At 39.2% G+C, this 13,264-nt stretch overlaps 1 protein-coding gene across 9 annotated transcripts in view; it reads left to right on the forward strand.

Moving 5' to 3' along the window:
* The window catches only part of GTDC1 (glycosyltransferase like domain containing 1), a 181,218-nt gene that overhangs the window by 78,818 nt on the left and 89,136 nt on the right, over positions 1–13,264 (forward strand). For 6 of the 9 annotated variants that reach the window (XM_027695901.1, XM_027695898.1, XM_027695900.1 and 3 more), the window contains one exon: positions 11,259–11,426. The exons of 1 other annotated variant lie outside the window; for it this stretch is intronic. In XM_027695901.1, coding sequence (XP_027551702.1) covers positions 11,259–11,426 — 168 coding nt within the window. Of the gene's footprint in view, positions 1–3,121; positions 3,288–11,258; positions 11,427–13,081; positions 13,258–13,264 lie in introns of those variants that run through there. 2 more of the 9 variants (XM_027695904.1, XM_027695907.1) reach the window with 2 other exon arrangements.

The raw sequence follows: 13,264 nt of genomic DNA on the forward strand, positions 1-13,264 counted from the left end.
CCTGACGGATGTAATTTTGGCTTGATTTTTTTTTCCCAGTAGTTCCTTGCTTCTTGATTTTGTTCTTTCTACTATTACACAGGAATAGGAAAGAAGAAAAATATTAAATTTTTTATCTTTTTTCTACCAGATTGCTTCTTTCCCATCAAGTCAATCCACAGATCCTGTAAGAGGAGAGAGGGACATTTCCCATATTTATTTTTTTTTCTTTTCTTTAAAACATTAACTGTATTCCTGTCTTTAATTTCATATATGAAGTCAGGAGGAGAATTTCACCCTTTCCGTGTTCCTGCAGGTTGGGCAGCTCCCACCATGCTGAGCACATACTAGTGGTGGTCATAGGGCTTAGCAGGGAGTTTTGGTTTTAGTTGAGGCTGGAATGGTCAAGTTCCCTCCTTCTGTGGAGTTTGTTTATTTATTCATTTATTTTAAAGTAAAAAAAAAAAAAGGGTGGATGAAGGGTTGACATCCTGAAATCATTGAGGAGAGGAATATTGTGAATAAATACTGTTTTCCTGAACCAGTTCGTAGAGTGATCCCTTACAGGGAAAATTCATGAGGCTTCTGGGCAGGTGTTTATACATCCTGTGCAGACTTAGTGTTTTAACAGAAGCAGGAATTTAAATCACAGTCAATATTAAAATAACTTTTATACTCAGTGTAAGAAATACCAAGATGCAGAAGATAACAGAGAAAGCAGCAAAGAAACTTTACTACTTGTATCTATAATAATTTAATATAATTTAATATCCATTTCAGTGTTTGACAGGAAGTAAAGATTACTTAAATATTTGTACCTAAGAGCACAGGGCTGTATAAAGATCTTTGAATTTTCAAGTTAATTTGTTTCTTCCAGCAATATATAGAGATATACACAGAAAATTAATCCCATATGATTGCACAGCTACCAGTGCTCCAGAACTTTTTTGGAAATACATTCCAAAGAACATCTTCAGTTGTCTTGACAAACAGCTTGAGTCAAGTTTCCTTTTCAGGAGCTCCTGAAAGGTTTTATATGCAGTTCAAAGGCATTGCTGGAAAAGTGGTGTTATTTGGAGACCTTGACCAAAACTACTTTGCTGTGCTCAGGTTTTGCAGATATGAAAGCTCGTTGCCCAACCATCTTGAACAGATTTTTAACTTTCTGTGGTGGAGAGTGGTCTTTTCTCAGTAACAAACTATCTGTTGTCAACAGTTTTCCTGGCCACGGTTTGCACAGCTCAATTCGGAATGGTTTGTGGGTTTATGGTGGATTTTGCTAGAAAATATATATATATATATATATAGTATGTATATATGTCATGTATCTGCATGTGCATGCACACAAAAACATAGTGCATATACATCTATCTGTGACTGAAAATATGATATCTGGAAATACTGAATCATTCTGTATGGTCTCACAAAGATAATATTTTGGGACATCTGTCAGGTACTGTGGTGAGCAGGGTCCATGAGATACATGAACTGTGATGTGGTCATGTATGAGTTGATTAAATCACTAGATCGTGACACTCTCTTATCTTTAACTCTGGCTCAAGCTCCTGAGTTCTCACTGTGGCCCTGGTTCTCCTGGTGGCCTTTGATAAGCAAGCCTTGGCCTCAGTTTCTTAATCTTGAAGATTAAAAAGCATCTGGTGTGTTCTTCTGACTTGGTTACGTAAGATTTCAACCCCAGAGGCGTGTGTTTCTCTTTCATGTTCCTGGGGGATAGTGGGCATTCAGCACTGGATGCTTTATTTAATGATAAAAGGAATTTAGAAGTAATAAATGGTTATGAGATGTGTTGGAAAAACATAATTGGCAAAGTATATGGAAGCCTAAAAGTATTTGTATTAAAGTATTGTTTTATTATTGGATTTTTCCACGTGGGGAAATCTCAACATTTTGCAGTGTGGAGGTATGGGTTACTTACTCAAGGAACACATCCATGTTGTATAAGTTGACCAGACATGAGTGTAAATGCCTATTGTAGTTTTTAACCCTGCAAAACTCTCAGCCAGGAGCTAGAGAAGAAAAATGGGCAAAAGACTTTTTTTTTTTTGTCTTCCAGAACTAGTTGATCCCTTATGTCCCATGTCAGGAGTTCCAAGATGCAGAGCTGAGACCCTTTTATTCCTTCTCTTCCCCTGGTTGCGTTATAAATAAAACCCATTTATGATAACATGTGAAATAAAATGGTAGGACATCAGTACAGATTACCCTTAAAATCATGTTATGGAAATGGAAATAAACCAGCTTATGGTATATGCCAGGCATGATGCAAGTGATATTAAATAAATACATGACTGAAGGGTTCCATTCATTCCAAATGCTCCCCTTTGTGATCTTTAGCCATGTTTGTAGAGAAACCTTTCTTAAAGCACTTAAAGCTTAATTCAGAACAGACAAAACAATTATCTTTTGAAAGTCTGATGAAATATGTTTGGCAGCTTTTGAGTTTAGGAGAGTGTTTGTCTCACTTCTTTGAAATCTCACTTCAGTCGGTCGCTCAGCCATTTCGGTGGAATCATTCAAATCTGGTAGCGAGTGTGGGCTTTGCTCAGTTAAGAAATGTTCTTATCAGAAAGTGCAGGGGCTGAAAATAGTGTGTAAGACACAAAACCTGACATTTTCTGTATTGATGTGCTTTTAAATATCAGTCTACCTGCTGTCCCTGTGTTTTTGATGAAGTGCTGGTGGATAAATCCGTGTAGGTAGGGGTTTGCTCCTCCAAATATGGGTCTGGAGACCCTTAAGCATTAAATTACCTTATTTTAATTTCTTAGGGAACAGAAGTGTCACTTTATCTTCTCTAAGTATAAATGATGAATGTTTATGCACCAGTGTGTGACTGTTTCTTATGGGAAGAAGTGGCAGAAGATTGACACTGCACAATGTAGTTTTATAGTTGAACTATGTCATGAACACAGAGCAGAAATATTTAAACTGTGGATCTGACTGCCAGTTCACTGAGCACATGGAATAGTTTGCTCGGCTTATATTAAGACAGGAAAGTTGCCACTATGCTGCAGCAACAAATATTAGAGACGTGTGAAGGGCATTTGGGAGAAATACATAATTTCATTTCATATTTCTTGTAATATTTGATAAAAATACTTTTTTTTTACTTTTTTTTTAGTATGGGTATACGAAGGACTTTGTGAATTCATTTTGTGAATATATATTAAAATCACTAAGTTATTCCTAATGTTCTGTGGTGCTGCCTGCTCCTGACAAACATCTGATACGGATCATATGCCTCTAAAAAGAGAAGTTCCTCGAGCAAAATATCCTCATGAAAACAGGTTGGAGATACTCACATTCTCTCGCTCGCTCTCACTCACATGTTACATTTTGGCACGTTGTAGGAGCAGGTAGCATATCTACTACCTGCTGTTGAAAGTGTTGAAGATACTGAATTATTTATTCCATCTTCTGCACTATCCAAACTCGTTTTGGGTAGTTTGACACATCTCGGTCTTCCATATGGATACTTCATGGTGACAGAGTTGCCAGCTGCTCAGGTTTTATGACAGTCTGAGCTTTTTCGAGGACTGTATTAGTTTTCTGGGAAGAATCCTGCTTTTCCTGAGGTCCCTGTTCTTAGGCAGTAGTTATGCCTTGGATTGATGCTCTGGAGTGGGAGTTTTTGGGGAAAATTAGCTGAGACCTTCCATAAAAATATATTTTAAAAGACTTGCTGCTCATGGATTGTGTGAGATGAAATCAGAGCTGTGGGATATTAGAAAAATGTGAAAGCCATTTGCTAAGAAAACTAAGTCCCTTTTAGTGACAGTCTTCAAATTTCTAAAAAAAAAAGTGTTTAGATATGAAGGTGCATAAAGCAACATAAAAACAGTCTGAAGTACTTTGGAGAACGGGGTTTTTGGGGCACTTGAAATGTAACACTAAACAGTCTGTAAACCTTCCCCACAGGAGGGGATTGGAACTGGATGATATTTAAGGTCCCTTCCAACCCAAACCATCCTATGATTCCATGATCTTCTCTGCAATTGTGCAGAGTGAGTGGGTGGTCTGTTGTCTTAAGATACAAAATGTGTAAACCTGAGCATTGGGGAAGATTTGAGTTTTCAGTTTGCCAGAACTTATTAAAATAGTGAAAAATCAGCTGTTGGTTACTTCAGTCGAGCATCTCTTGGTACAAACCTTTGTAGGGGAAACTCTCAGTATTTTGGTGTGTCTGTGCTGCATTGAGTTTGATTTCCTTTCAGTGGGATAAACCAGTCTCACTTGCAGTGAAATCCATATATCCATGAGGTAGACTGTTTCTCCTGTGTCATCCTGGATCCGAACTGACACCAGGTGATATGAAGTAACGATCCTCAAAATTTGTAGTTCAGATTTGCTATTGAATAGTAGTGTTATGTGTAGCCTTAGGACTTCTCCATGTTGCTACAACATCTTGACCATATTGCATTGTTCATGCCAGTCATTTGACACGTTTGGCTCCTCTCCAGAGTTGGACAGATAAAATACCCGGTGAAATGGATTTGCAGCCTTTAAACAATAAAGAATGCTGTTTAAATGTTGCCTAATTGAGTAGAACATCAGTTTTACATGCATTTTTCTTTTTAAAAAGTCTTTTCACTATACGTCACTGTATCCTGTATATTTACCTTTGGTGAATTTGTTACCTTCAGTTGCTATATCCTTTGTTTTTCTTGCTTCCTGCTTTTTCCTTGCTCCATCTATTTGAGCAGTTAGTCTGGCCATCTTATAGAAACCATCCAGCAATGGCTACTTTTCACCAGTGGGTGAAAATTATTCTGATTTGCTTATGCTCTGCTCTAATAAAATTCCTTTGCTTCATTATTTGTTGCTGACAAAATTTGAGTGAGGAAGATGATGTGGATTCATGGCTTTTTCCTTCCCCCCATCACCACAGCTATAACTGCTTGGTCCTGACCTCTCCCTTCGTGGGAACAGAGAGGCTGATGTAGCCCATGGTGAACAATCTGGCCACTAAAGTAAAAATGTGCATCTGTCAGTAATTAATTGAAGCCAAATTTAATTACAATTCAGGGAAAAAAATAGTGCCACACACTTAATAAAATTCAAGAAGCTTCAGTGTCATTGCCTAAAAAGCAAAGCAATCCAAACAAAATACACTCCCCCTCAAAAGTCTGCTCTGTGAGAGTCTCTTTCAAGCTTCCTTTGTGATGTTGAATAACAAAGTAGTTTAGATTAACTGTTTTCACATAGTTTTCGATATCTTTTAGAGTTAAAAGTCATTGAAAATAGTGGTTAATGTTGAAGGCTGATTCTTAACCAGTTGTGTCGGATGGGGATCTGGCCCTAAGATTGGATTCTGAGATTTGATGGTATGTAAATCCTCTAATAGCTGGTTGAAATAAAGATTCAGAGGGATGGGAAGGAATTGAGAGAGAACCCAAATAATTCACAAATGAAAAAATGCATTTATTTAACTTCTCGAGTATTTTAAATGGTGTATTTTTAAATAAAAAGATATGCAGAAAAAGGAATGGCAGTATGAAGTCAAACCAAGCTCTTCATTCCTACTGTATTTCAGCATACAAGGCAACCCCCAAATCCAAACCTATTGAACTGAATATTTATCACTGTGTACTATATGTACATATAGCAATTACAGCAAGAGGAAAAAATATTTTTCTTTACAATTAATATTTGTAAACGTTTATGAAAGTACATAGAAATAAATAAGACAAACACATGGCCTAATTAAGATGAAAGGCATGACAACCCTTGTGATTTGTTCTGAAAAATAAAGAACATTAAAATAGTAAGACTTAATTATTTCTGTAAACATTTCAAATTATGCTCTATCTACAAAACCTTAGTTTATGAGGTATAATATCTATAAGCATTTTCTGACATTTGTATATTCCATGTCAAAAAATTACTGTTAATTTATTATTTATTATACTGTATACTGTCATATATTATCACTTATTAGTATTTATTGTTCAGAAATTCAGCGTCATCTGTTGTGTAATGGGAAAGGGAAAAGCATTTTATATGGGATTGTAATTTGTGTATTCTTGGGCTAGTGATAAAAATGCAACTTCTGCAAGTTGATCATGTAAAATTGTGTGTAATAATAAACAAAAATAACTGGTCTGTTTAACATTCCAGGCACTAAAAGTGATATTTGATATACAGTTTACATTTGAAAGATAACTTAAAGCCAAATCCATGGACTTGTTTAATTGCTGGGTTGAAATCAAGGAGACTGTATGATGGAGGAACTAAAGCCACGAGGTTTGATCTTCAGGAGCTTGAAGCCTCCATCACCTTTGAAGCCTCTGTTTCTTGAGGCAGTTCTGTTTAGGGTCAAACCTCTTGGCTTTGCCTTGGCCTTTAAGGAGGCAGCATAGAGCTGAATGGTTTGGATAAACTCTAATGCAATCCAGAAATAGAATCACAGAATGGCTTGGGTTGGAAGGGACCCTCAAGCTCATCTTGTTCCACCCCCTGCCATGGGCAGGGACACCTTCCACTAGCCCAGGTTGCCCCAAGCCCTGTCCAACCTGGCCTTGGACACTTGCAGGGATGAGGCAGCCACAGCTTCTCTGGGCAACTTGTGCCAGCATCTGACTGGTTCAGTCAGTGCCATCCAATGAACAGTGTTTTTTTAGTACCCATTTCCTCTAAGAGGCTCATATTTGTACTCCTACCCAAATCTTAAGTCTGTTTTATTGTAATACTGCACCTGGCAGACAAAGAGCGCTCATACCTCTTATCTGAACTGCCAGGTCTTCAATCATAAACTCATTTTACTGTGGCTGTAGTTGTTTTGCAGCAGAGAATTATGGTTTAGTGTTTCATTTGCAGAGAAGCAGGGTCCCTCCTGCCGCTGTGGGATCGTATCCTGCAGCAGTTCTCCTTTTCCAGGGAGCTCTGGTTTACCTGTACTGCCTTGAGGTGCCCATGTCCATCTGTCCTTCATGCTGGCAGAGCTCTTGCCAGACAGGGGGAACGTTCTAGTACAACTCAGGTGCTGTTTTAAATGTGCTTTGTGCCATAAGCCTGGTGGAGTTCAGCTTCCATATCCACAGATACATAAATATGCCCTGTGTGGTCTCCCAAGGGGAAGGCAAAATGTGTTTTTAGTTAAGTTGCATGGGAATTTAATTGAAGGATTTAGGGCAATGCCATAAAAGAGTAAATCACGGCTGCGTGACACAAAGAAGATTTATAAAACCAAATAAAAATACTTTAGCACCTTCACTATTACAATTTGCTTGATATAAGTGGAAACCTGTATTAGTCATTTTGTCTGCTGGTAATTAAAAAAAAAAGTAAAGGCTTTTATATTTTACTGATTTTCAGTCCTTTGGAGTGAAATAAGGGGGAAGACAATAGCGAAGGGCAGAGCATTCTCCGGACATGCCACAGCTCTAAACCTGCAGGAATGCTCAGCTTCCTTCCCAGGAATATTCGAATTAGTTAAGCACATGCTTAACTGATTTCACACAAGTAGTTACTCAGAAGGACTGTGAACTGATTCAGATGATGCACAAGCTTAGTGTTAGACTGCAGCTTGTGTGATGGTGGCCCTGAAATTTGGCCAGTTTCCAAGGCAGTGGGGCTACTGTTCTGTGGAAGAAGGTCATTTGTCCCACACCAGAGTACTCAGGGATATTTGGGAGAGGAGAGCTAAGGCAGTGTGTTAGGAATGTGACCTTCAGCACAGGTTTAGTGAGGATTCACACGTTGTATTTATTGAAGAGTACTGTATGTATTAAATGCTGTAGTGTTGATAGGTCTCGATAAGGATACCATAATAGCAGTTGAATTGTAGGGGGTTTTGTGAGATGGTAAGTTAATGATGTAGCTGTTAATTTGAATTTAGCAGACATTTTAAATATAGGTTTCTCTTACAGAGACAAAAGTTGCAATTTAAAGCTCTTTGGTGGTCTAAAAACAGCTTAATTCTCTAGTAGCATGGTAATAAGTACTAATCCAGCTTATACAGTGATTGTAGTATGTCATGTTTGTGAAAGATTGCCTAACTCTGCTTTCTCTGGGTTTTATGTTAATTTTTTTAAATTAAACATAAAACCTTATAACATCTTTATGCTGAGATAAACTGTTCAATTTAACTTGTGCTCAAGCAGCAGCTGTCAGGAATTATCATGTTTCGAGCGTTCTTGCCATCACCTTGTGTCTCTACCTCCCGGATACACTCCGTGGGATGATAAAGCTCACCTTGTTAGGATTTATTACTTAAATAATAACCCGAGGTAAAATGAAAGTTGATGTCACACGGAATGACAACTGACATATATTTATGTCGCACGTTCCATTATAATAAACTTTCCTTTCTTCCCCTTGTAATAGGTGTTAAATGGAAATACACTCCAGCATATCCTCCAGTGCCCTGCGTGAGTCCATTAGCCACGTACGCGGCTGCTCTGTGGGCATGTTCACGGGGACTCGTGCTGTCAGGTGTTATTTAAGCTTATAAACCCGGGGAAATTGGTTAGTGCTGGTAGTTAACAGCTTTTATGCCAGTAAAGAAGCAAGTGTAAGAGCGTCTCGTACTTGGGATAAATTCTGGAAGCGCTGTGAAGTAACGCAAGCGAATCAAGGAGGGTGTTTTTCTAATAAATGGGTTTATTTTTGTTTTTCTTTCTTGCTGTAAGAAACGTAAGCAGTGTCATTTCAGGCTCTAAATCTGAATCTGCTTGTCATTGCAACAGTTTTCTCTTGACACCAGTTTATTGTGCTGAGCTGGGCAGTGATAAGTGATCTGCTTGTTAGTTGAGTCTTATCACTTTCTATTTACAGTGAAGAAAATTTAGGTCTACTTCTTGCAAGCTTTCCAAGTTTTCAGTCCTTCTTGCCATAGCCAGCCTCCAGCACACTCTAATGATGCAATTGAATTCCTCCAGTTTGCCTAAGCCAGTACTGCAAACAGTATTTTCCTTTCCTGTGGCTATAACCATCTTTTTTTTCATATTCTTCTCCTAATTATCCCATTGTTGATCTGGGCAAGTTCAGATGTTTCAGAGCTACATGGCTTTTCTCTAAGCTTAAATTGGATCTCTTCTCTCATTGTATCCCCATTGCCCTTTTCTCTCCAGTCAGCATGTCAGCCTTGGCACCTCCACTGCTTCCACTTCCACCCTTGCTCTGTGCTGCTTCCCATGTTTTCAGTCCCAATGTGTCATCCCTTTTTTCCCCTCTCTTCCTTCAAACTCAGCCAAGTTCATCGATGCTATCCTGCATCAGTTTTCTTCCTGACTCGTCACAGAAAAGGATTGGAAGGCGCCTTAAAGCTTATCTTGTTCCACCCACTACCATGGGCAGGAACACCTTTCACTATTCCAGGTTACTCCAAGCCCTGTCCAACCTGGCTTTGGACACTTCCAGGGATGGGGCACCACAGCTTCTCTGGGCAACCTGTGCCAGGGCCTCACCACCCTCCCAGCCAAGAATTCTTTCCTATGTCTAATGTAAACCCACCCTTTTTCACTGGGAAACCATTTTCCCTTGTCCCATCAATAGCCTGTTTTTTCCAAGCAACCATTTCATCTCATTTTTGTGATTTTTGGGGTGTTTTCTCCAGTTTACATTTTTCTTTGTCACTCCAGTGCTAAACTCTCAGCAGTGTTTGAGCAGGGATATTGCTTTGCCCCCAGGAAGCTTTCCTGCCTCTGCTTTGAGCCTGGCACCCAGGTCATTACAAGGTCCACAGGTCATTACTCATGGTGACAAATAAGTAATGACTTACGTAAAACTATTTTTTCCTCCTAGTATGGCTTGTAATCAACCTGTGCTTGTATCTTAATTGTCATTCTGTTTGACAGGCCCTCTAGAACCATCAAATATTTGATGAACAAGGCAATAACATTCATCTCTTACTTTCGTAAGCCTTTCAGATCAGCATTGACTCAGGTTGATGAAGATGGATACAGGATCTGTTCTCTAGGAACTGCTTGTTCTGCAGATACAGATTATCTAAGAAGGGTGCAAGTTAGCATAGTATATGATATTATGTGATATATATGATATGCTATGATATGCTATGATATATATGAGTGTTTGGGGAAGTTTATGAGTTTCGAGGTTGACAGCCAGAATCAGAAGTTTATGACATTAGTGATGTGGGTTTGGCAGTAACCTTGAACACAAAATTCGTGTAAAAAGAGGAAGAATGGGAATAAAAATAGGGAAAAAAATTAGAAAAAACAGGAAATATTTTAAAATAATAAAACATTGCATAAATCAGTTCTGAATCTGAACCACTAAAATGGCGCATAGCAAAAAAATCCAATTCAGAAACAGACTGTGTTGGAAAGTAGTTTATTAAAGCTTCATGTTCTGTGTGCAATAAATACCGGATCTCAATTTTTTTTTTAATCCCTTGCGATAAGAAACACAGAACACAAATGTCTGAGGCTCTGCAGCTCTCTGAAGGTTCAGGATTCAGTTTGCTTGGAAGCAGTGTGAGCCAGGGGCCAGGAGATGCTCACCATCACTTCTGGTGAAATGCAGGGAAATCCACCACTGGTTACAGTAGGGTCGCAATTTCATATTACACATTTAAATACATTCGTTTTCTGGTGGCCTGGGAAGTTATACAAGGCTAAGACAGCAGCTTGTTAGTGCTGTTTGTGCCTGCTTTATCTAATTGAAGGATGCGTGCAGTGGTGTGCACTGTGGAATAGCAGGAGTGCTGCAGCAGGACTGGGGCGCAAGGGTAGGAACAACATTTCATTACAGAGGATACCTAATAAAAATGTGAAAGTAAAACAGAGAAAGGATGGGGGGGGGGAAAGAAAAGCAGACTATACTAGATAAGTGCACTGCATAAATCAAAAGGGTTTATGTCATAACATGAACATGTGCCATTCCTACTCATATATTGAATTTCAGTAGTTGGTTGCATAAAGAAGTAAAGTGTAATGAAACTGGCAAGCAAAGTATTCCCTAGTCAGCCTTATCTTTGTTCCATTTGTCCTTCAGATACAGCTTTTCTTGCCTTTTTCAATAAAATCCATCCAGCTTTTTTTTTTTATTTTGCATCTCTCTGTAACCGAGCTGGGAAGACCAATGAGATTCGGTGCTTTTCTAGTTGGGTTCTTAGCAGCTGCTTTTTAAGAGATCAAAACTTCGAATGCTGCTACATGGTATTAAGGCTTAGCTATTGATGTGTCCCTATAGGGGTTATGTTTTTCTTGGTGGAGGGGGGGAGAGGAGGGAAGGGGAAGGGGTGACCCCTGTGAGCACGCTCACCGACAGGAAACACTGCTCTCCTTGTTTTCCAGGATCCTCTTTGCAAGCTCGGTGCTTAACCTGGCTGAACTCGCTGCCCTCCGCCCTGACCTTGGCAAATTGAAAAAGGTCCTCTACTTCCATGAGAACCAATTGGCATATCCTGTCCAGAAATGCCAGGAAAGGGATTTTCAGTATGGATACAACCAGGTTCTTTCATGGTAGGTGTTGCTTGTGCTGCTCCATGTTATTTAAGGTGTCCTTCTGTCTAAAGCGTCATAACCCTGAGGAGTCCTTCTCTGTGTAATTTTTTTAAATTAATTATTCTGTATTAGTACTTGACAAGAGCATGTAGTGTCAGGACAAGGGGGATTGGCCTTAAACTGAAAGGGAATAAGTTTAAATTAGATATTGGGAAAAAATTTTTCCCTGTGAGGGTGGTGAGGCCCTGGCACAGGTTGCCCAGAGAAGCTGTGGTGCCCCATCCCTGGGAGTGTTCAAGGCCAGGTTGGAGAGGGCTTGGAGCAACCTGGGATAGTGGAAGGTGTCCGTGCCCATGGCAGGGGTTTGGATTGAGATGGTCTTTAAGGTCCCTTCCAACCCAGGCCATTCTGTGATTCTGTAAACAATGACCCTGTAGCAAACTGAGGTACCAGCACAGTCCTGAGGAGAGACTGATAAAAATGCTGTGACAGAAACAACGTGCTCTAAAAAGTCATCTCAGTTTGTTGCATAAAGTCCACCGATGCTGCCATGGTGTGCCCATTGCTGGTGGGGATTTTAACCTGTGCCTTGGCTCTAAGTGATGCTTTGTTTCATGGACGCTTCACAAAGCTGCAGCTACTCAGCTCTTTGCTTGGCCATAGCTTTTACTGCATCCAGCTGAAATTACAGAGAGGGTTTTAGGGAAATAAACAGAAATTAAAACGTACTGCGGCACTTTTCATGTGAAGAGAGGGCAGTAAACATACCAGATAAATCCTTATATTTCTTTCATCTAGTATTCAGAAATTGTGCAGTGCTAAAATACCCAGACGTTTTAAAGGCTGCGGTCCTTTATTGTTGCTAAAAACAAATGTATTTCTCGAATCTGAGTTAATGAAAGAAGTTAATAACAGCACCACTGAAAAGCTTTGTGGTTAGGCACTGCACAGACCTAAGTGAAACAGCAAAACTCACTTGTTTTAAACTGAAATAAATTCATTTCCGTGGTCTGTCTCACCTCTCTGTTGGTAGGAGAATTATTAAGAATGGGGATTGAGCATTTTAAGTTAAAGTTAAGCTTTTGCATCTTTATAATCTAAACCAGTTGATGTTGAAATTTCTCATGATCTGTTTATGCTCTGGCCATTCTGCAGCTGCTTCTGCCACAGCATTTGCAACATGTTTCACTTACTGAGCTGTAAAGTAAGAAAGTGGAGTGAAAGATCTTTTGAAAAGAGTAGCAGCCATTTTCAGATGTTCTAACAAAAAGAAGTGTTTTTCAGCACCAGGCAAAGAATATTTTTTTGTATATATATTTTGTTTTATTATGACAGTTATTTTTCATGCATCTTTTGTAAACTGACAAACATCTTCAAAATATGCAGTTTTAAGTATCTTCTCTTATTAGGAAAAAAAAAAAAAAAGGATGACTTTTACATCCATAGAATCATGGAATGGTTTGGGTTGGAAAGAACCCTCAGGCTCATCTTGTTCCAAGCCCCCTTTATGGGCAGGGACACCTTCCACTAGACCAGGTTGTTCCAAGCCCTTTTCAACCTGGCCTTGAACACTTCCAGGGATGGGCAATAGATTCTCCATTGTATCTCCTGTGGCCTCCAATAGCTTCTCCATGAAATTATATAATATTCACCTCCCATTTCTGTTGCTGCAGAAACCCCAGTTTAAGAGAAGATAGAAGCCATCTCCTCTGTGCTGTTCCTTACTCCACATCTGCAAAGAGATGCCATCTTCCCATTTTCCATATCTGGTAGAAAGCAAAAATGTATCTTTCCAGTATTGTGCAGAGGTTTCGGAGACAATGAAAATTACAGGACTTTGAATCTTCAGGTTGGTG

The sequence above is a fragment of the Neopelma chrysocephalum genome, unplaced genomic scaffold (assembly GCF_003984885.1).
Source record: "Neopelma chrysocephalum unplaced genomic scaffold, ASM398488v2 Primary Assembly neopelma1_103b, whole genome shotgun sequence".
Classification (NCBI taxonomy): Eukaryota; Metazoa; Chordata; class Aves; order Passeriformes; family Pipridae; genus Neopelma; species Neopelma chrysocephalum.